We start from the raw sequence: 24,176 nt of genomic DNA, 5'->3' as shown, positions 1-24,176 counted from the left end.
TTTGCTTTTATATCTTATGAGCAGTATAACTCTAACTTTTTTTTTTTCTCTCTCTCTCCTCTCCCAAGATGCATAAGAATAAACCAGTGTCAGAGTATTGACTCTGTTTTGGCACAAGCATGTGCAGAAAGCAATGTAGATTATGACAATCTTGGCCTGCCAAAGGAAATGACTATCTGGGTGGATCCATTTGAGGTTTGCTGCCGGTAGGTGTTGCTTCTGTTACTTGCTTTTAGTCAAGTGTTAATAGCTTGAAACCATCTATACAATCAAACTAGGTATGGGCACACCATTGGTTAACTATGTAATAGCAACTGCTAACCACTTGCTGGGTTTACCCCCCCCTTCATGACTAGAATTTTCTCAAGTCATCTTCCAGGACGGCACACCTGAGAGATGAGAGGCTCCTCCCCACAGGAAACACAATCAATCAACAGCTGTTTTAAGTCCACACCCTTCCCCCTGATCCTCAGTTTTTTGATTGTGTTTCTCCCTACACGGCGAAACTGTTTGGTTTTTTTTCCAAATGACCGAAGCCTGGGGCTGGTGGTCTCCCCCTGGGAGCTGGACCAAATGCCTGGGAAGCCTCTGGGTCTGGCGGGATATATTTATCCTTCCCAGGGGGTTCCCCTATCCTTTCCTCAGGGGGGGGGCAGCAGAAACTGGGAAAGCCCCCCTGAGAGCTGAAGGCCCCTGGGTACAGTGGTGTCCCCAGAACTTCAGGGGCCTTTATCCTGTCCCCCCCCCCCCCCCCCTTACCTGTCCGGATGTCCGTTCAGACGGGGGTGCTGGCCGTCGGTTCTTTCCAGGGGGATCGTATCCCCTGACTCCTGGGTCCCTGGTAGCTCGCGTGGGCTGCTGGGGAGGGCACCGTCTGAACGACCCGCGTTCTTACCCAGAAGGGAAGGCTGAGAGTCAGCAGGAGCAGGCGCCCACATCCTCCTTTCGAGGAGGCACCAGTTTACTATGGTGAATGTCTGCCTAAACCACCTCAGATGGGAATGAGGAACGTACGGCATTGCGCCCCCCCCCCCCCCCCATGTGTATATACTGACTGGATAGAGCAGGACACAGCCTAACCTTGCAGCTCCCTAAAGGGACAGCAGTTGTGGGGGGGGGGGGGCACTTTGGCAGCTATCCTCCTTGCGTGTGGACCATAAGGATGGAAAAGCAAGCCCGGTGGCTGTGGCAAAAGGGGAAGACAACGGTGAGTCAAAAATCCCCAATCCCAGCCAGATGGTTTCTGGGCATTTGAGATAATCTCCCCTGGGGTCTGGATTCAAATAGCCCAGAAGCTTTTGCTAAAGACACCAGCCACAGCTCCCTCCTACATCAGAGATGCTGTATGGTGGACAAGTGGTGCAGAGGAGCGAGTGTGCCTAAACCACCTCAGATGGGAAAGAGGTAGGTAAGGCATTTTTTTCCCCTTCCACCTGTATTTACTGAGTGGTGCAGTGCAGGACCTGGGGTCTCCATAACAAAATAGCCCAGAAGCTACTGCTAAAAACCACCAGCCACAGCTTCCTCTTGTATCAGAGACACTGTGGTTATCACAACAGTAGGTTGTCAGCCTCTCCCTACATACCCGGTTGTGGTACATTAGTAGGGGTGAATACAGCAAAGTGGGTGACCTGGTAGAACAAAGAGTTCCTTACTGGCCAGGTATACCACTGAACAAGTTATTAATGGTGCAATGGTTGAAGGATTCAGGAGTAAGCTCCCTTGCTCAGCAGGTGCACTAGGTTATCTGGCCCTATTAGCCCAGCTGCTAGGAATCTGCTTAAAGTTGCTCCAAGATGCTTAAAAGCTGAGCTAACTTTCAACAATGTGGCAGGGACCAAGCTTCTGTGTGGCACAGTAGGGGTTCCCTTGTGACAGATCCTCCTTTTGGGGGTTGCTTGCTATGGGTAACTTTTCATAAGCTCCAACCTCCCACTCCACTCTTACATTGTGGTTATATTTTAATGCAGGGGATAAGAAAAACCTTTTTGTTGGTTTGGGCTACAGTCCACTCAGTGACAGATCTAAAAGCGATTTACCATAAATCGTTTTTCCTATATCCTTTGATTAAGGATTTTCTGTGCAAACATATGCAAGAGCTAGATGACTATATGATTGCTTCTTTAAGGGCTGCAGGTGGCTATTTACCTCCAGGCTAAATTGGTAACCACCCTTTTTTGAGGTCTTATATTGGTCTCTAGGGCTGGGCTCATTGAGATTTTAGTTACTGATCAGCCCCACCCGTGTATGAGCTGGCTAGCGTTTGCTCAATCTGCGGAGGTAAGGTAGGACAACAGCTACTATAGTAAGGTGTCCAACCATTTTAGGATTGGTTCCTTCACTGGTGGTGAAGGATTAGTATCTACTAGGGGCGGACTGACAACCCAAGGGGCCCCCGGGCATCAGGAGATCATGGGGCCCCCTGTGTCCCCACCCAGAAAAAGCTCCAACTACATAGTGCAGCTCAATTGAATAGAGGGGGCATTTAAATATAGCCTGCATGGAAGTTCTCGGCTTTTTTCCTTAGGAGGTTCCAGGTTTAAAGGTGGCCGATGCACAGCAGCCATCTTTATGATGCAACCAGGGGTGTTTTATAAAAGCAGTGGGTTTGAGCACAAGATCATAATTTGGGCCCCAATGCCAGAGAAAATAGTGTGGCATGGGTGTGGTTTACGGGGGGGGGGCTGGTTTTCATTGCCTTGTGCAGCCATTCAGCTACCACTCAGCTCCTTCATTAAGAGAGAGGAGGTGAGAAAGAGAGAGAGAGAGGGGAGTGAGGGAAGTTAGAGAAAGGGGATGAGACAAATAGAGAGAGGAGTAAGAGAGAGATGGGTGTGAGAAAGAGAAGGGGGTGGGGGGATTGTGAGAAAGAGGGAGGTGAGACAAAAAGAGGGGGTGAGAGAGAGGGGGGGGGGGGGGTGAGACTGCAGGGCTGGTGCAACAATTTTTGACACCCTAGGTGAAACCTAATTTTTCCACCCCTGACCCCACCCCCTTTTCCCTGCCTATGTATACCCCACCTTTTTAATGAAGCAGTCCACCAGCACTCATCAAATGCAGCCTACTAGCGCCCATCAATGAATGTTTGCTTGCTTCCATTCATTGGGGAGTCGGGACACAGTCTGCCGCTGCATCTCTGACACTATATGCAAATGGAGTGGCCACTGCCTGATGATGCTGTGACTTAGTTGCTTGCTGCAAAAAGAAGAGTAGAAACACCAGTGGCCCTAGGCAGCAGTGCACTCTAGGTGGCTGCCTAGTTTTCCTAGTGGTAGCACCGGCCCTGAGAGAGAGAGGGGGGATGAGAGGGGGGGGGTAACACAGAGGATGGGTGAGATAGAAAGGGTGGGTGAGAGAGAGTGAGGGGGTGAGAGGGAAGGGGGAGAAAAAGAGAATGATGGGGGAGGAATTGAGGGAAGGTGACACTCAGGGGGTTTGCATTATAAGACGTACAGTGCCCCTCCGTACTCAGGGCACACAGGGGGGTACCATTATAAGGCATATAGTGCCCCCAACCTTGGGACACACAGGGGACATTAAGTTCCCCCCATCATCAGGTCACACAGGAGGCACCCCATTTAAAAGATATTTAATGCTCCCCAATCTCAGGGCACACCGGGTGCTCCCCATTATAAAGTGCAGAGTACATCATCATGCTCAGGTCACAGAGTGGACCCCTTGTTATAAGGTGCACAGAGCCCCTTACTCAGGGCAGAAAGGGGATCCCCAACAACAAAACACAATAAGCCCTAATTCTCAGGTTACAACGTGTGCCCCTCATTACAAGGTGTATAGAGCTTCTATCCTCAGGTCATACAGGGGGTCCCTATTATAATATGCACTGAGCTCCTCAACCCGAGGTCACACAGGGGGTCCTCATTATAAGTTCAGTGCCCCCCATCCTCAGGACACAGGATCTCTCAATATAAGGAGTTATCTCTCTCAGCCACATGGCATCATGACAGGGGGTTGTCCATTATGAGTACTGTTCATGCTAAGGGGACACAGGGCCCCCCCAATATATGAAGTACAGTGCCCCCCCCACACACAAGCCCCCACATATATGCTATCACTTTACTCCCCCCTAACACATGTTCATTATCAAGCTATGACAAGAGAGGCCACTGGCTCTTACCACCCTTGCTCCAGCAGACATTTAATTCTCCAGCATGCATATTGTGCGGGGAGCACAGCCTGGACTTCAGGAGATGGCAGGTGCCAGCATTGTATGACAGGGCTAATCATCGGGTGAATTGGCAGCCAAACATCCTGCTGTCCTGCTGGGAGGTGAAAGTGAAACTATGTATATATGCAGTGCAGGAGAGACTTCAGCGATACTGTTCTCCTCACTGACACGAGCAGAGACAATATAATGTGAGCAAGTCACACATGCAGCCTACTTGGCGGCGGTGCTGTTAAACTGATGCCGACCCCTGCCCTGAGTTCTCTCACTGGTTCGAGAAGTGTTCTCCTCCTCCCTAGGCTCTCTTGATATCTTTCACTTTCTCTCTCCCTTCTCAAGACTGGACCCGGTACCTGCTTGCTCCATCCATTCTGCTGCGTCCTCCCAGGAGCCTCTCATGGGGCCCCCTACTGGCCCCGGGCCCTCGGTCAGTGTCCGATATGCCCGAATGGTCAGTCCGCCCCTGGTATCTACAGCCCAGGCTATGCCTATGAAATAATTTGCCCCTGTTTGGTTATTTCATAAAGGGATACACCATGACTCCTTCTTGGCTGCTCACCAGTAGACCTCAGTAGTGAAGGTTTGTCCTTGCTGGGGTGTTTGGCACAACTAAAGTACACATTGAGATTTGTGACATCTCTGCTGAAGCTTGTTGGGTGTCCTTTATATCCTAAAGGTAATGCTTTGTTTGGCTACAGATCAGAAAATACAACAGGGAAGGTGGTCTGTACTTTCTGGTTTTGTGCCGCACGCCAGAAACGCACATCATTGAGTCTGGTGATGACATTTCTGCTCATAATTGTTATATTGCTGCACATCAGACCTACACAAGATTGGGGTCTGTCTGTGGGGTTTGTGTCCTGTATTGCTGCCTTATTGGTTGCTTATCAGAAAGGCAGCAGAAAAGATTGATGGCAGGGGTAGTACATATACTGCCTTTGGTAATCGGTACAGCACCACAAGGTGGCGTCGTGCTGATTCAGACAGTGCTATTAACGGCAATAGCTGCCGCTTTTAGGCATGCGATTTCACATGTGAGTCGCATGCCAAATTGCTTCAATATGGATGTGCTATCTCTATTCAGAATTGTTAGATTGTTGCACATTAGAGATATACACGATTGAAGTTTGTCTGTGGGTCCTGTATTACTGCCTTATTGGTTGTTTATCAGAAAGGTAGCAGTGAAGATGGATGGTCCTGATTTTGTTGGAAAATACAAATTGAACCTGTGCCATGGGTAGTACACATACTGCCATTGGTAATCGGTGCAGCACCACAAAGTGACGTGCTGATTCAGACAGCGCTATTAACAGCAATGGCTGCCGATTTTAGGCATGCGACTTTGACATGTTGAGTTGCATGCCAAATCACTTCAATATGGATGTGCTATCTCTATTCGGAACTGTTATAATATTGCCGATCAGAGATATACAAGATTGAGGTCTGTCTGTGGGTCCTGTATTACTGCCTTATTGGTTGCTTATCAGAAAGGCAGCAGTGATGACGGATGGTCCTGATTTTGTTGGAAAATACAAAATTGAACCTGTGCCGGGGTAGTACACATACTGCCATTGGTAATCAGTGCAGCACCACAAAGTGGCCCGGGCTGATTCAGACAGTGCTATTAACGGCAATGGCTGCCAATTTTAGGCATGCGATTTGACATGTTGAGTCACATGCCAAATCACTTGAATATGGATGTGCTATCTCTATTCAAGATTGTTGTTGCACATCAGACACATACAAAATTGAAGGTTTACTGCCTTATTGGCTGCATATCAGAAAGGACACAACAGTGAAGGTTGTTTTGTCTTTTTCTGATTTGTTTTTGCTGCTCAGCAGGGAGACACATTGAGGGTAATGACATCTCTGCTCAGTATTGGTATATGCTACACATCAGACATACACAAAGATTGAACATTGTTTGTGTCCTGTATGTCCTATATTTACTGACTTATCGTCCGTATATCAGAAAGGCACAGCAGTAAGTGGTGTTTCTCATTGATCTTCCTTGCTGTTTCTTAGGTATACACAGTAGGGGGTTGTTGGCTGCACTCCTCCAGGGAGCCACAGCATGGGGACCCCTTGTTTGTTCGACCCGAAAACTGCTTTTCCTGCGACCTGTGTAATCTTGAGGTCTGTGGTTCCGTAAGCAGGGACTGCTGGATACGCTGCGACCTGGAGTCACACAGTCACGAATGATACCCTTTGGAAGCCATAGTATGACTTCTCATGCGTCTTGCAGTCCCAAGTGGCAGGTTGGGTCGCACGGGTGTGGGAACCCTAAGCTTATCTGTCCCTTCTGGTTCAGGTTTTGCAATGCTGCAGGAATACTCATTGTGGAGTTATTGCCTTATTTTGCAGTAGACCAGAAAGATCGCAGCTGTAAAGGCTGTCTGTTGTTTGTTTGTTTTTATGTTGCTGCACAGCAGAAGTACTCAACATTGAAGCTTGTTGGTGCTTTCTGTTTCATATTGCCTTGCCTTATGGCACTTCAGAAAAACACAATGCTGTAGGTTGCTTGTGTTCTTTCTCTGTTGGTTCTATGTAACTGCACTACAGAACTGCATAACAGAAAGGATTGTCTTATAACTGTACTTGGCGGTTCGTCATAAATACGCAACATAGAAGTTTGGGTCTTTCTGTCTTCTCTTTATAGCCTTGTTTTGCTGTACATCAGTAAAACACCACGGTAAAAGGGGGTTCCTGTCCTTTCTGTATTTACCAGTTATGACCTAGCTAGCTGCACTTCAGAAATGCGCAGCATTTAAGGTTTGTTTGTGTCTTAATGCTTACATGTTGGCCGCACATCAGAAAACCAGACTGTGAGGTTCAGATTTGGGTCTCTTCCCATATTTGATATTTTGGTTTAGCTAGTCACACTCAGATACACAACATTGATGTCTATGCTTGTGTCTTTTCTGTTTAAATCTATTGTGCTATGTCCACAATCTATGATAATTTTTTTTTTTTTTTTTATTTGTGACATTAATAATACATGTATCACCTTTTTGTATTTCAGCCTTCTCTTCCGTGGAAGGGCCAGGAGTTCTGGCTGCAGATGTCACATGTCAGAAAGCCTCGACCCCTTACATTCAGGGATGCCAGAGCCATTTCCTAGGGCTGAAGCCCAGTAGAGTTATGGGTCACTGGAGGAAGGCGATAATGAATCGCCCTGTTTAATAAGAACTTAGGAAGTTCGGTTCAGAGGAGTTTTATGGCCTGAAGATGAAGTATAAACATGTGTACCCGACCAAATAGGTTACAGCTCGGTGCATGGCCTTCATTTTGCCCTTCTAGCAAAACTAGATGTAGCAATATGAGTGTTCTTCTCCTGCTATAGATGTTAATCTCCTGAGTAGGCTCTCAGGCGTAAGTAAAACTATAGATTGGGCATGCCTTAAACCCAGGGATTAAGTTTTTGTTAATCTATTTCCCTTAAGTAGGTTTCCCTTCAGTCTTTGCTGACGTAAAGCTAAAAATGAACAAAAAGGGGTTGTCTGTCAGGGGCCCCCCCTTTTTTGGCAGTTTTATTTCCCTGGACAGGGTTGTGTTAAGACAGGCCCCCTTATGGATCAATGTAGTGTCCTTGTCTTACAACACAGGTCTCCGATTTATCTTTTTAGTGGTTCTAAACAGCACCTATAGGCAGAATAGGCCATTGTTGGTAGATGTGTGACAGGCAACATTGATAACCTACAAGTTTAACATGTTTTCTGATTCCATCTTTAAGAGCCCAGTCCACCTAGATCCTGCATCCGAAACAGAGAAGGCAGGGACACCGGTGGAGTAGACCGGCAGATCAGCCGCATGATCCAGCTAAGATACCTTCATCAAGCATATGGAGTAAAGGTAAAGCTTACTGCAGAACCGAGGTTCGCCAAGAGTCTTGCAGTGGTCCCACCCTAAGGTAGGCCTGAGGTACTTGATTATCCTCCCAGGTGTGCCGTCCTGGAAGATGACTTGAGAAAAGTACTAGTTACTTACCGGTAACTGTCTTTCTGGGAAATCTTCCAGGACGGCAGGCCTACTTCCCACCCGTTGGAGGAGGGAAAATTTTAGAACACTAGAAGGTGAGTGCCTATGAGGAATGATTTCCCTTGGGAACCAGGTTCAGGAGTTACTTCTCTACAAACTGAGGATCAGGGGGAAGGGTGTGGACTTAAAACAGCTGTTGATTAATTGTTTCCTGTGGGGAGGAGCCTCTCATCTCTCAGGTGTGCCGTCCTGGAAGATTTCCCAGAAAGACAGTTACCGGTAAGTAACTAGTACTTTTTTGCTATTCTGCACTGCTACTTTAACTCTCAATTGCTCAGTCATGCAACACTGCACACTCTTTTATATAGCAAAAAAAACACAATAAAAACAAATCCCAACATTTGAAGACCTGTTTTTGCACAAACGTTTTTTCATAACTTTAGGACAAAATATATTCTGCTAAATTTCTTTGGTAAAAATACCCAGCTCAGTTTTTAGTCTGACACTTGGGAGTCTACATATGATATACTGTATACATTTGAAAACTGATCAATCCTGATATACTGACAGCCTGTCTTATATCTTGAGGCCCTTAAAATGGCAAGACAATACAAATCACCCCTTTTTTGTAAAGTAGACCGGGGGGGTGTGTCAGTTTACACTTTAACAGTGGTGATCACTGTTCTAAGCAATGGTGTGTGTGTGTGTGTGTGTGTGTGTGTGTGTGTGTGTTTTCTGTCATGGCTTTCATTCATCACAGCTTGCTTACCATTGTGTTTTGGCTACATCTAATCACATGGTACAGGGTGCTGTGATTAGCCCATGTGGCTGTGAGCCAATTGCAGCATCACAATGGTAAGCAACATTCATGAATGGAAGCCATTCATGACAACATTGGTCACAGAGCTCACATGATACCCCGGCTGCTCACAGCACTTGGCATCTAACTGCTGAGATCTGCTGTATTCACCTGACACAGCAGTCATGGGATCGTGCCTTTGGGAGCACCAGTGTGCATACCAGTACATTGCGGTGCTTGCAGCTGCCACCTGCTCTAAGTACTGTCGGAAGATTAAATTGCGTTAACTGATCTTTAATGAGGTGATGCAGAGATCACTTTCACAAATTCCATGAATCTTCTGCTTAAAAAAAAAAAAAAAAACTGATCGGAGCACCAAAAACTGAGACCACTATTTGTTTTTAATATTCGAAGTAAACTCGTGCATCCCTTTGTTTTTCTTTATTTTACAAAATCACTGACCAGAAACCTAACATCTCAAGCTTGACCATCTTGAGTAACAGCAGTTGATGTAGCACTTACTTCCTGGGATCCATCTGCCCTTAGCTCAGGCATGCAGGCAAAGCCCAGCCCCTCTCTTCCAGACAAAAAAAATGCCGTGAAGACTCCTGGGATGTATGATGTAATTTTGGCCTATCCCAGAAAGCAACCTGAAATTTAAATGTTTAAAGTCAATATACATTTCTAGCGCTTTATATAATAAAGCTAGCTGAATTGTTAAGTGGTTAATGTTTGAGAGTTTAGTTGCACTTCACGTTATTGGTTCATCACAAGCAATCCTTAAGTGCCAGTTCACACTGATGCGAGTTCATAACGAATGTGATGTGTCAAACCCTTTAAGTTTGCATGTCATCCCTAAAGTCATTGTTTTCAATGACGGTCGTTCGCATACATGTGTTGCGATTCCTCTATGGATGCGATAAAGGGTCCTGTGTAAGTTTACTGCGTTGCAAGTTTAGTCTCCATAGACATCAATGTAAATCGTATTGATGGTTTGGATATGTACGAATTCCACCACACTACTCTCCACAAAAACTAGGACGTTGACTTTTTTTTTTTTTTTTTTTTAACATTATGATTCCATTGGCTAGAACATCAATCGCAGCTATGTCCAACTCCTCAAATTTGTGGTAAAATCACGGTAAATTCGCACCTCACACAGGACAAAAAAGAACAAATTCGCAGAGCAGAAGTGTGAACCAGCACTAAGGGGTGACATTTGCATGACCGACAACATAGAAAGAGGAAACTATTTGCCTATGTAATTTCAGACAAATGTCAGTCAAGGGATCCTCAAGTGCTGATGTACAAGAAGGCAAAATGTGTGTAGCTAGATCTCGGTGGTTTCCCTAGCTCATGAGGTTGTTCTTACAGCTATGGCCCTTTTTGTTTTGTCCACCCCCCCCCCCCAATAAGTGAAGGGAAGCTTTAAACTAAATTTCAATGGAAAACCATCTTTAATTTGACTATTATAGGTGAAGGCAAGGTAATTGCCTTGCAAGAGTAAACTCTGCTTTGACGTGTACCTACAGGTAAGTCTAGAATGAGGTTTGCCTGTAGGTACCGTGAAAAATCTAAACATGTAATGTTTATGAGAATTTGTAGTGGCCAGTGATGACACTGGAGTATGCTGTCCATTGACTGCACTGTGATGTGACAATGAATCCCATGTGTATACGTGGGAGTGACATTGTCGTGACCCTGGAAGCAGTGACAGCATCCTGCTAGAGGGCTCTGTTTTAGGGCAAGTCTGCACTGCATACTAGCACATTATGACTTGCACTATCCAGGGGCCTGTGTGTTTATTACTGCTTTAAAGACCATGATAGTTGAACAGAACCACTCAATGTTTAGTACAGTTTGGGTTGCAACATATACCATTGTATTCATGATGGCTTTAAGAAAGTGTTATAAACTTATGCTTACTAGGATGACTGTAGTACAATCTTGCCCCTTCAGGGGGAACTGGGTTATGTGCAGGCATAGGCTTTTTTAGTGTTTTGATATTCAATGGGTGGGTGGGTTTTTTTTTTTTTTTTTTTTTTTTTTTTTTTTTGTCATGAGTCTAGTTGTATAAAATTATTTAATGTAGCCCTTTTCTTCCAGGTATGGAGAGAAAAACAACCCTTTTACAATTGCCAGCTTTGTGGGAAAAAGTGACTTCAATGTGTCTAAACGGATTAGCACAGCTGTTGAGAAAGCCACTTCAGATTACCATTCTGGTTCATCTTCTGATGAGGAGACCACTATTAAAGAGCCAAAGACTATTCCTACAGTAAGCAATCCCAACAGCATCTACCAGGTAAATCGTGTTTGCGTATATATTAGCTGAAGTGCTGGGCAAGCCTAGTTTCTTTGATTATGGTTTTGTATTTAAACATGCTGGATTGAATCTGCTAGTTGGGGGGGCCATGAACAATTTAGAACAGTGTGTCTCTGCTAGGCTCCATCCAGACTGAACTTGGAAAGGTTTTACAGACCACTTACCCCTTCATGCCATCTATTTGTAAATGTCTGTCTTCTAGGATTAACCCTTTCATGACTAAGCCTGTTTTTGAATTTTGGTGTTTACAAGTTAAAATCCATATTTTTTGCTAGAAAATTACTTGGAACCCCCAAAATTATCTATATTTTTTAGCAGAGAATCTAGAGAACAAAAGGGTGATTGTTGCAGTATTTTATATCACACGGTATTTGTGCAGCAGTGTTTTTTAAATGCAAATTTTTGGGAAAAGGGACACTCATTAATTTTTAAAAAATCCAAACAGTAAAGTCACCCCGGGGTGTTTTTTTTTTTTTTTTTTTTTTTTTTTTTTTTTTTTTTTCGGTTAGAGTTGGAGGTCTAGAGCTAGAATTATTGCTCTGATGACCACGTCGATACCTCACATGTGTGATTTGAACACCGTTTACATATGCGGGAGCGACTTCCGTATGCGTTCTTTGCTGCGCGGGGACGGGGGTGCTTTACAAAATTTCTTTTCTTATGGTTTTAAAAAAACAAATTTTTGATCACTTTTATTGCTGTCACAAGGAATGTAAACCTCCCTTGTGACAGGTACTCTTTATGGAGAGATCAGGGGTCTAAAAGACCCCCGATCCCTCCTTTGCACTTCACAGTATTCAGATCGCCGAAAACAGCGATTCTGAATACTGTTTATCTTAAAACCGGTGCAATTGGCAGCCGAGTAAACGGAAAGTGACGTCGCTTCCCGCATTTACAATTGGGCTGGAACGAAGCCACCCACAGCTTCGTTCCAGCCCGCCCAAGGCAGCCGATTGGTCACCGGGCCTCCCGATGGTGCGGGAGGGGGGGACATCCCCTCCCACTGCTCCGGTATAACAGCCGAGCAGCTTTTAGCCGCATCGGTTGTTATATCTGGATAGCCGATCGCCCGCTGTAAACGGTACCAGGATGATGCCTGCAGCTGCGGGCATCATCCCATTATAACCCCAGAAAGCCGAGTACGCACATCTGTGTACGCTCGGCGGGGAGGGGTTAAATGTCAACTTGACATGCATGGCATAACTGTGCCCTTCCCTTGGCAGTTTATTTAGGCATGTCTGTAGCCTTAAATGATATGTAACTGCTGTATGCTACTATGAGAATGCCTATGCTTACTGAGTTGAAGATATGAAATTCAAAGGTCAACATTTTTGCTAGCTCTTTAAGCAAGAGAACTGGGCAACTAAATGGTACCTGCAGTATGGACCTCCCCTAGTTACTGGGCCATAGTGGGAGGGTTACTGTTCTAGGCCATTAAATTAGCTTGCTAAATATTGAAGCCTGTTAATAACCAATGAATGTCAATCCAAAACTTGAGTAGAAAAAAATGGGATGTAGGTATACAGAACCCACTGGGGTTATATAAATTGGTTAGGGCATTAAAATCTGGTTCAGTTGGTAACTGGCTTTTAGACATGGTTCTATACCTTACTGAATTTGCTTGCTCATGATTTGGGACTGGTTTCACAACTTGTGTCTTGCTTATTTAACCTGATCTTTCTGTTGTGCAGTGTGCAGACTACCATCAATCTCTGCAGCCTTGGTCCCAGTTTCCTCGTAGAAAGAACTACCAAAATGATGGGTACCATCAGCAATCTACATCCTCCTATTTTCCACAAAGCTATCCTCCACAAAACAAACACTACAAGCACCCCAGGCAGTCTGCTGTATTCTCAGGTCCTCGCATTGACCGTTACCACTGGGTAAACAAGATGCTGACACAAAGAAAATCACTTTAAAAAAACTGCTTGTCTTTTTAAAATTTTATGAAAAGATTTTATTTATAATTTTATTTGTATGTATGTGGCTACAACTAATGCACTGACATTTATCTTTTTAAAAAAAAAATGAATAAATTAACCTGACTTTTTTTTACTTCTGTGTGGAATAACTTTTTAGGCATGATAATTTAGGGCATGGAACTTGTAAAGAACCAGGAAAATAAGTCTAAAATATCTAAATCTTGTAACTGTTTACAATGCAAGTGAAGTGTTGTACAGGTCTGATCTAAAACACTGATATGATGGCACTGTAAGCTTCAAACAAACTATTCACTGTTGCAAATAAAGATCTTTACATTTTGGAAAAAAACTGGAGACTTGGTCAGTCCTTTCCTCCCATGAATGGAGGACTGATTATAAGTTGAAACAGAATGGTCTGCTCATTCTAAAGCCTAGTATGCTGCAACCGTCCAAGTTCAGGACATGTGTACTGCTGTCCAACAGAAGCAAGTTTACCTGGCTGCTTTTTTAACATCTTGCTGGAAAACCAGCATTCAATCAGCACTTGCACTTTCAATCAGCACTTGCACTTTCAATCAGCACTTGCACTTTCAATCAGCACTTGCACTTTCAATCAGCACTTGCACTCAGCCACATTGCTGCATTTGATGCAGGGATAGGTTATGTTTCGTTTTTCATACCTCATGGGACAGAATTGGGCTAATATTCATTACCTACTGGGTTATACACCATCTCTAGGTGAATGGACACTGGTAGACAAAGTCTTAGACAGGAAGTGATCCCTATATAACCCCTCCCATACAGGAAGTACATCAGGGTGGGTTATTTATTTTTAACCAGTGTCTGCAAGGTGGATGGGCACGGTTGTTTGAACTCCTCTGAGCTCCAGGTCTCTAGTCCCACAAATGGGTCTTAAATAAATCAAGTGATAGACTGATCGTATCCATTTGACACAGGCTCTATATGCTTAGATAAATGGTACCTGAGCCTCGCAAAGAAGACTCAAGATCCTGCAAGGTTTTGCCCTTTAATGCAACCTCCAGGCGCTGGACCCTGCGAAGTGGAATCCTGGACGCCACAGCGGTAAAGCATTCCTACAAGATGCTGTACAGGTCCAAGGAAGTGGACCCTAAACATGAAATGGGTACTCAGTTCCTGAAGGTCCTCAAGTGACAGGAACCCGCTGTGAAGGGTCAAGATTGGTCTCTTCGTTTCTAAGCTGCCCTGTGCCTGGATGGATAAGTGAAACCCCCTTATTTACATATTGTGGGGTGTCCCGATGATTGTAACAATCAGTCAAGCTAGCTAGAAGCTGGACACCTGTGTGCAATGGCCATACAGGGGAGTTTTGGGCTAGCTGTGGGTGTTTGCAAAGTGTGGTTTTTGCTTGTGTGGGGTGGTGGGTTTTTTTTTTTTTTTTTTTTTTTTTTTTTTTTTTTTAACCTGTAAGATGGTGCACCACTTCGCCTTGGTTCACCATGGCACATGTGCATTCGCAAGAGTGCTGCTGTGGTCAGCAGTTTATTTGAAGGCTTCATCATAGGCGTTGTGCGCACTCAGAGCCTCACATGCACCGTAGCCTAATCTGGGAGCACAGATATTCGCATCATATGTGAAAACAGCTGTGCCTGTTTGCCAGGACCATACACGCACACATGTCCCGGCACACAGCCAGCTTATTTAAGCTGTGTATGTCAAGCATGCGGTGCTTCCAGAAGGCAGCTGTGGAACACAGAGCAGGCTCTGAACCAGACATTTGCAGCGGTTCATTTCTTTTTACCTGAGTCACCAGTAGGGATGAGCCGGATCCCCCCCCCAAAAAAAAAAAAAAAAAAAAATCTGAGAAGGGTGCTAATTTTAAAGGCTAATAGACAAGTTATTGTCCTAAAAAAGGGTTTGGGGACATGTATCAAGTTTTAAACAGTTGTTTTTTTTCGGAGCAGTGATTTATTTTTTTTTTGAAAGCCTATGGCATGCATAACACATCCAAAAACTTCACCCGGTGCCAAAAAAATGTGCACACACAAAGAGTAAAACACTAAAAAGAGCAAACAGGTATACAAATGTGCCTTGCCCTGAATCCCCTGGGCCGTTCCAGACGGGGACAAGGGTACTTACAATTGGTCCATCTGGCCGTAACCAGAGGGACCCCGTTCTCTGGAGGGCCTGCCGAAACAGACCCACCCAAGTACTAGGTGAGGCTCCCCCGAAGGGAGACCCCATGCGAGGGCGAACTAAGCCAAAAGGCCATGTCCACTCCTTCCCAAGACTTTTAGGGCTGGCCCAAGGACCCGCAACCCTACTCATCACACAGTGCAACAAACCGTGTACAAACATAAAAATACAAAAAGTGACAAACATAGGCTTAATAAATAAAGTGGGGAAGGAATAACTGAAACGGTGGCCATTGTGTGAAACAATGACCAGGCCCTCCGGCCCGGAATAAAAAAATTCCTCTGGTCCCAGCCAAGAGGCAGGTGCTAAAAAAAAAAAAAAAAAAAGCATGTTCTATGGTGCAGTGACTCCTACTCAGTGTGTGTTTTTTTTTTTTTTTTTAGCACCTTTGGACTGCCACTACAGGGGCACATACTCCATAGGCTTTCAGGACCAACCGGAGCAGTGATTTTAATGATGCTTAAAGTGAAAAAATAAAAGTGAAATATTGCTTTTAAATATACTGGGGGTGTATGTCTATAGTATGCCTGTAAAGTGGCACGTTTTTCGAACAGTCCCTGCACAAAATGACATTTCTAAGGGAATACAAGTCATTTAAAACTGCGGCTGTAATGTTGGGTCCCAGCAATATGGATGAACAACGGCATGGGTAAACCCCCCCCCCCCCCAGCCCATTACCAGGCCCTTTGGCTAAGGGGAACCTTGCACCCAAATTAAAAAGAGGAGTGGGGCCCTTTAGGTTTGTTCTTAAGTTGAATCTGTTTGTGATTTGGAAGGTTTTTTTTTTTTTTTTTTTTTTGTGTAGCTCCAGCTAAAAAAAAAAATCTATGCTTTTTGGATAACATAGGGAAGGGTTATCATCACCCCTGTAACATTTGTTTTGCTGTCTGTGCCCCTGTTCAAAAGATTTCACCTCACTTTCTGTCCCAATGACAATTGGATTTTGAAAATTTGGGGTTTTTAGGGAAACAAGGATTGGTGATAAAGCATCAGTGGAGACATCTTTTTTCCCATATTAACTTACAGGAGAGAATTTCCCTTCCTAGCGGTAGATTTCATATCACTTCCTTTTGTCTCCCTCCGTTTGTAAGTAGGATGTTTGAAAGTAGGGGACCGCCTGTATATACTATACGGCCTGCCCTATATACTCTGTGGAAATTTGGGCCTTAGGTGTTGGTGGTACCAGAACACTGTAAGCCCTCACAGTTGCTCTTGGTGGGCGCTGGAACAAGCTCTATTGTGAAATATATCAATTGTAACTACATTCCCCTGTTGAACAGGGTCAGAAAAATTGGGCCTTGTGTGGTGGTGTTGCCACAACACTGTAAACCCTCAGTTACTCTTGGTGGGCGCTGGAACGAGCCATGCTGTGAAATATTAGATCAAAAAGTGTAATTACATGCCCCTGTTGAACAGCAGAAAAATTGGGCCTTACAGTAGGTGGCAATGGTGGTGCCACAACACTTCAACCCCTCACAGATACTCTAGTTGAGCGCAGGAATGAGCCCTGCTGCAAAATATTACAGCAATAATTGTAATTACACGCCCCTGTTAAACAGGGGCAGAAAAATTGGGCTTTAGGCACTGATGGTGGTGCCCAGAACCAAAAATGTTCTTAGAAGCTAGCAAAATGAACATTGAGGAGGAATAGGATAGTCACTCAGCATCAGCATAGGCAGTCTTCAAGTGATCTCACATTCATAAAAAACTTAATTAGTTGCATCAGGTGCTTGGTAGCTGGTGATCCAAGACTGATTAATTTTTATGAAGGTGAGCCGATCAACCGAGTCTGTGGACAGGCGCACTCTGTGATCGGTTACAAAGCCTCCAACAACACTGAATGTGCGTTCAGATAGAACACTGGATGCAGGACAGGCCAGTAGCTCAATTGCATACTGTGCAAGCTCTGGCCAGTGATCCAGCCTGAAGACCCAGTAACCCAGTGGATTTTCGGTTGGAAAGGTCTCTAAGTCTGATCTTGCCCCAAGGTATTCCTGCGTCATGTAAATCAGACGCTGGCGATGGTTGCTGAAAACGATCAGACCTTGGGGCTGCGGACTAAAAAATTGTCTAAACGCATCGGTCAGACGGCCACCTTCTCCACTGCTCCTTCTGTGACTGACAGAAGCCTCAGCAACACATTGTCCAGGAGGACCAGGAAATTGTAACCTCCCAGGCTCTGGAAACGCATTGCACAAACCTTTCTGCAAGGCCTCCTGAAGCTGTTTCATCCACTGCTCCCTCTGTGAAGGCTGGATAAGTTCCGCAACCTTACCCTTGTAACGTGGCTCAAGAAGGGTTGCCAGCCAGTACTGATTCCTCTCCTTGATACCACAAATCTATGGGTCCGTTCGCAGAATTAGGGAGGCCATGCAGCATAGGTTTTCTGAGGCATTCGGCCCAGAGTCCTCTGGGTCACTAAGGATGACATGATCCGCAGCCACCTCCTCCCAGCCACGTACAAGTCCATGGGTTTCTGGGGACTGAAGACGATCCCTTGAAGGCTGATGCTGAGTGCTAGGCTCCAAATCCATGCTGACACAATCCTCATCCTCCTCCTCTTCCTGTGTGATAGGTGGGCCTGCAGGAATCCTGTCTGGATAAAGGGGGCCTTGAGAGGTAAGGAAGTCCTCCTCTTCCTCCCTCTGTTCTGCCTCAAGTGCCCTGTCCATTATTCCACACAGCGTGTGCTCCAACAGGTTGACAAGAGGGACAGTATCACTGATGCATGCACTATCACTGCTCACCATCCTCGTGGCCTCCTCAAATTGTTACAGGACAGTGCATGCATCCTTGATCATTAGCCACTGCCGTGGCGAAAAAAAGCCAAGCTCCCCTGACCCTGTCCTGGTGCCATACTCGCACAGTTACTCATTAATGGCCCTCTGCTGCGTGTGCAGCTGCTGCAGCATTGCCAATGTTGAGTTCTACCTGGTGGGCATATCACAGATGAGGCGGTTCTTGGGCAGGTTGCTTTCCTTTTGAAGGTCAGCCAGCTGGGCACTGGCATTATATGACCTGCGGAAATACCCACAGACCTTCCTGGCCTGCCTCAAGAGATCCTGTAAGCCTGGGTACCTGCACAAGAACCGCTGCACAACCAAATTAAGGACGTGAGCCAAACAGGGAACATGGGTGAAGTGTCCCTGTCGGAGGGTGGAGAGGAGGTTGGTGCAATTGTTACAAACCACCATTCCTGGCTGGTGTGGTGTCAACTACCTCTGAACCTGCCCCTGCAGAGCTGCCAGAATCTCTGCCCCAGTGTGGCTTCTGTCCCCTAAACAGACCAACTCAAGCACCGCATGGCATCTTTTTGCCTGGGTGCTTGTGTAGTCCCTAGAATGCCTACGGAACACCGCTGGTTCCGAGGACAAATCTGCACAGGAAGAGGCCATAGAGGAAGAAGAGGAGGAGGGGGTGGAAGAGAGAGGTGTGGCAGAATCACCACTACCAGCATTTTGGAGGCGTGGTGGTAGAACAAGCTCCAACATTACTGCACCCTGTCCTGCATCCTTCCCAGCTGCCAGCAGAGTTACCCAGTGCGCTGTGAAAGAAAGGTAACTTCCCTGTCCATGCCTGCTGGACTATGAGTCAGCGGTAATATGCACCTTACCACTGACCGCCCTGTCCAACGAGGCCAAGACATTGCCTTCCACATGTCAGTAGAGAGCCAGAATGGCCTTCCGAGAAAAAAAAATAGTGTTTGGGAACCTGCCACTGAGGTACTGCACATTCCACAAATTCTCGAAAGGGGGCAGAGTCTACCAGCTGAAAAGGCAGCAGTTGGAGTGCTAGCAATTTAGCCAAACTAGCATTCAGCCACTGAATATGTGGATGGCTGGGACCGAATTTCTTTTGACGGTTTAGCAACTGGAGTAGGGAAATTTGCCTGCTATAATCAGATTTAGGTGTACCGCTAGCAGATTACCTGCAAGTGCTTGGGACACCTAATTCTACACCTTCATTCCTCTCAGTGCAGGTCTCTGAGAGGACTGAAGGTATAGTGGGGTTGGAGATCCCAGCTGATGAGGAGCAAGGAGAGGTCCGCCTTGTTCTTTGGTGTGGGTCTTTTAAGTACTGTTGCCAACGGACTGCATGAGAGCTCGACATATGTCTGATCAAGCATGTGGTGCCCAAGCGGCTGATGTTTTGGCCACGCTTGATACACTTCAGACATATGTTTCAAACAGCAACGGTGCGATCTGCTGTACACGTCTCAAAAAAGGCCCACACCAAAGAACTTTTGAAAAAACGCGCAGAGTCAGCAGTGCCCTGCACATGCGGAGCTCTGCGGTGTAATGCAGTCGGTTGGCTGTCCTTAAGCTGGCCCCTGGAAGGCATCCTGCCTCGTTTGAGATGTGCCTCCTCCTCCCCCTCTCTTCTATCAGGCACCCACGTACAGTTATTGACCTCATCATCCCTTCCCTCCTCACCACTGAAGCAAACCTGGCAGTATGCTGCAGCTGGGGGAACATGACTGCCAGTTTCTTGTCCTTCTTGGGCACCCCCTCACTCTGGGCTCATGTTACTGCCTTCATCCTCAACCTGGGTATCATCATCGAAGCCTTCGAAACACTGCGCATCATCCTGCAACATGTACCCGACCCTGTGGTCAAACAGTTTGGGGGACTCCTCAGGACATGATGGTGGGGCTAGGGAAGGAGTGACTGATGCCATTGAGCCGATGGAATAGGCCGCTTTGGCAGCTGCATTGGCAGCCAAACTTCTCTTAGCCTGGGTGACAGAGGATGAGGAGGATGAGGACGGCTTTGTGATCCACTCTACCAACTCTTCTGCATGTTGTGGCTTAACACGGCCAGCTGTCGAAAAAGAGGACAAGCGTGCCCCGCGGCCACGTGCTGAGGATGCACCGTGTCCAGGACCAGCACTGTTGGCTGTAGACACAGAGCCTGCTTGCCCTCTTTTAGTGGCCTGTGAGCATCTGCCTTTCCTTGGTGGCCTTCCAGACATGCTGTAAAATTGGATTAGCAAAAACCGCCTGAAGTTTACTAGAAAAATTACACCAGGAATGGCCTGCAATCAGGTATAGGCTTGGCTAGACTAGAATGCAGTGGATATATATGTAGGAGACTGTATATATATGATCTGAACATTTCTTCTCTCTTCACAGGTAATCTGCGTTTATATTCCAATGTCCTGCAAACTGAAAATTGACTGACCGCTTATATACATTTTTGGTAATCTGCGTTTATATTCCAATGTCCTGCAAACTGAAAATTGACTGACCGCTTATATACATTTTTGGTAATCTGCGTTTATATTCCAATGTCCTGCAAACTGAAAATTGACTGACCGCTTATATACATTTTTGGTAATCTGCGTTTATATTCCAATGTCCTGCAAACTGAAAATTGACTGACCGCTTATATACATTTTTGGTAAATCTGTTTGTCACTGCTGTCTCAACTCCATCTGTAGCCATGCTCACATTATTTCAATGTTTATTTAGCCATTAAGTCTTACCTAAATTATGGGTTTCCTTATCTCTACAATTTTGGCCTTTTTAGTCCCCTTGCAGTTTGATTGTGGTGTGAAAGTTATGCCCTGCTTGCTGTGTTCCTAATATCCCCTCCTAATTGATTAATTGCCAGATTCCATCCACACCCAACACAGTATATAACAAGGCCTTCTTTACGGGGGAGCACATACAGGGGGCTGCACATACAGGGGGTTCTTCCAAAGAAGTGGGGTTCTGAAAATAAGTGACACTTCTGCTCTTGCACTTCAGCGATTTGCACAAAGCTAACCATAGCAGATTGCAGGTGATCTCATTTTCATATTATCTCACCTTCTCTGAAACATGCTCTCTTTACCTCTCCTCCTCTTCACAATTGCAGCCTCTCTCCTCAAGCTCTCTTTTCTACATCCCTCTGCTCCACCACACAATCTGTACATATCACCCTCACTTCTCCCCTCCCCCTACTACTGCACTCATCACCTCTTTCTAACTCTAAGCCCACTTGCTAACATACCCCCCAGGATACTAAAGCATGTCCCCTCATACAAATCATATTTTCATATTACCTCCCTCACTCTTCTGCTTCTCCTAATCGCTGGAGATATTTCCCCAAACCCTGGGCCTCCCTTATTTAACTGTGCCCAACACACCCATCACCATCACCCTACACCCTCTGGCAGTAGTCGCAATCTACACAATTTAGTCTCCATTCCTCTTCTTCCCAACGCCAGCCTCCCTCTCTCCTGTGCCCTCTGTAATGCCCGCTCTGTCTGCAACAAACTCACTGCTGTTCATGACCTCTTTGTCACTAATTCCTTTAATCTACTTGCTCTCACCGAAACCTGGCTCCACGAATATGACACCCCTTCTCCTGCTTCCCTCTCCCAGGGTGGCCTTCACTGGACTCACTCCCCTAGGCCTAATGGACGCAAGGGAGGTGGAGTGGGATTACTCCTATCCCCCCAGAGCACCTTCCAGGTTATTCACCCTCCTCCCTCTTTTTCCCTCTCATCATTCGAAGCCCACTGTAAACGTCTATTCTCTCCTACTTCCCTAAGAATTGCTGTGATCTACCGGCCCCCTGGACCATTATCGACTTTCCTTGATGAGTTTTCTGCCTGGCTACCCTACTTTCTCTCTTCGGATATTCCCACAATCCTTCTCGGTGATTTCAACATCCCTGCTAATACAAACACTCCCGCTACTTCTAAACTTCTTAGTCTAACCTCTTCATTTGACCTGAAGCAATGGGTACAGGCTTCTACTCACTCTGATGGCAACACCCTTGACCTTGTATTCTCCTACCTATGCACTCCATGCAACTTCTCAAACAATCCTTTTCCTCTCGGACCACCACCTTATTAGTTTCTCTCTCCCCCTGTCTTCCACCACCTTTCCCTCCAATCGCCTAACCATCACCCGTAGAAACTTTCGCAACTTCAACTCCTGTCTCCTCTATTCTGCTACTGACCACCTCTATGACAAAATCTCTCCCATGTCCTGCCCCAACCAAGCCATGTCCATCTACAATAAATCTCTGTCCTCCACCCTGGATAAGCTTGCTCCCCTCACTACACGCAGAATCAGGCCTCGACCCCTACAACCCTGGCAAACAGATGACACTAAAAATCTCAAAAAACGTAGTCGCGCTCTTGAGCGTCTGTGGCACAAGACTAAGTCTCTCAAAGACTTCAACCAATACAAATCTGCCCTCCAAATATACTATTCTTTCCTCCACACTGCCAAGCAAACCTATTTTACAACTCTTATTAACACTTTCTCATCCAATCCCCGTAAACTCTTCTCTACCTTCAACTCTCTACTTTGTCCTCCACCGCCTCCACCCACTGACTTACTCACTGCCCAGGAAATCGCTAATCACTTCAAAAACAAGATTGATACAATCCGTGATGAAATCTCTATTCTACAGGTATCTCCCCATAAGACCCCATGTCAACAGATACAACTGACACTCCCCCTATTCAAATCTACTACTATAGATGAAGTTGCTAAACTCCTTTCTGTCGCCCACCTAACCACCTGTCCCCTGGACCCTATTCCCTCTCCAATGCTACGGTCACCCTCTGACCCCATCCTACACTCTCTAACCCACATCTTCAATCTCTCCCTCACCTCTGGCATCTTCCCCGATGCTCTAAAACATGCACTGGTCACCCCCATACTCAAAAAGCCGTCCTTGGACCCTACCAATCTTAACAACCTACGCCCAATCTCCTTGTTACCCTTTTCCTCTAAACTCCTTGAACGCCTGGTTTACAACCAACTGAGTGACCACCTCATTAAAAACAACCTTCTTGATCCCCTTCAATCTGGATTTCGCCCTGAACACTCCACAGAAACTGCTCTTTTAAAACTCACAAATGACCTACTAACGGCAAAAACCAATGGACACTATTCTGTACTCCTACTTCTGGATCTTTCAGCTGCCTTTGACACGGTTGACCACCCCCTCCTCCTCAAAAAACTTTACTCCCTCGGTCTCCGTGACTGTGCTCTTCAGTGGCTCTCATCCTACCTATCCCAACGCACCTTCAGTGTCACTTACAATTCTACTTCCTCCACTCCTCTTCCCTTCTCTGTCGGGGTCCCCCAAGGTTCTGTTCTTGGACCTCTTTTATTTTCAATCTACACCTCTTCCCTGGGTCAGCTGATAGCCTCTGACGGCTTTCAATATCATTTCTATGCTGATGACACACAAATCTATCTCTCCACCCCTCAACTCACTCCATCAGTCTCCTCACGCATCACTAACTTACTAACCGACATATCTGTATGGATGTCACACCACTTCCTCAAACTCAACTTGTCCAAAACCGAGCTTATAATATTTCCTCCCCCACGTTCCTCTTCCCCCGACTTCTCTGTCAAGAGCAATGGCAAAACCATCCACTCGTCCCCACATGTCAGGGTACTAGGTGTTATCCTGGATTCTGAACTCTCCTTTCAGCCCCACATCCAATCACTTTCCAAAGCTTGCCGCCTCAACCTCCGCAACATCTCTAAACTACGTCCCTTTCTAACCAATGAAACCACTAAGCTCCTGATTCACTCCCTGGTTATCTCTCGCCTTGACTACTGCAACTCACTCCTCATTGGCTTACCTTTAAACAGACTATCCCCCCTTCAGTCCATCATGAATGCTGCTGCCAGACTCATCCACCTTACAAACCGCTCAGTGTCTGCTACCCCTCTCTGCCAATCCCTCCATTGGCTACCACTCGCCCAACGAATTAAATTCAAAATACTAACAATAAGTTACAAAGCCATCCACAACTCTGCCCCCAGCTACATCACTA

General features: G+C 45.9%; 1 protein-coding gene across 1 annotated transcript in view; it reads left to right on the top strand.

The window, feature by feature from the left end:
- BTG4 (BTG anti-proliferation factor 4) overlaps positions 1-13,337 on the top strand; it is a 15,960-nt gene extending 2,623 nt beyond the window's left edge. Inside the window, exons 3-5 of the mRNA XM_073601288.1 lie at positions 69-206; positions 11,067-11,262; positions 12,975-13,337. Of these exons, the coding sequence (XP_073457389.1) occupies positions 69-206; positions 11,067-11,262; positions 12,975-13,202 (562 nt within the window). The 3' untranslated portion in view covers positions 13,203-13,337. The remainder of the gene's footprint in view (positions 1-68; positions 207-11,066; positions 11,263-12,974) is intronic.
- Positions 13,338-24,176: the final 10,839 nt, after the last annotated feature.

Source organism: Aquarana catesbeiana, linkage group LG10 (genome assembly GCF_042186555.1).
Source record: "Aquarana catesbeiana isolate 2022-GZ linkage group LG10, ASM4218655v1, whole genome shotgun sequence".
Taxonomy (NCBI): domain Eukaryota; kingdom Metazoa; phylum Chordata; class Amphibia; order Anura; family Ranidae; genus Aquarana; species Aquarana catesbeiana.
This window is presented reverse-complemented; position numbering and strand designations above follow the sequence as displayed.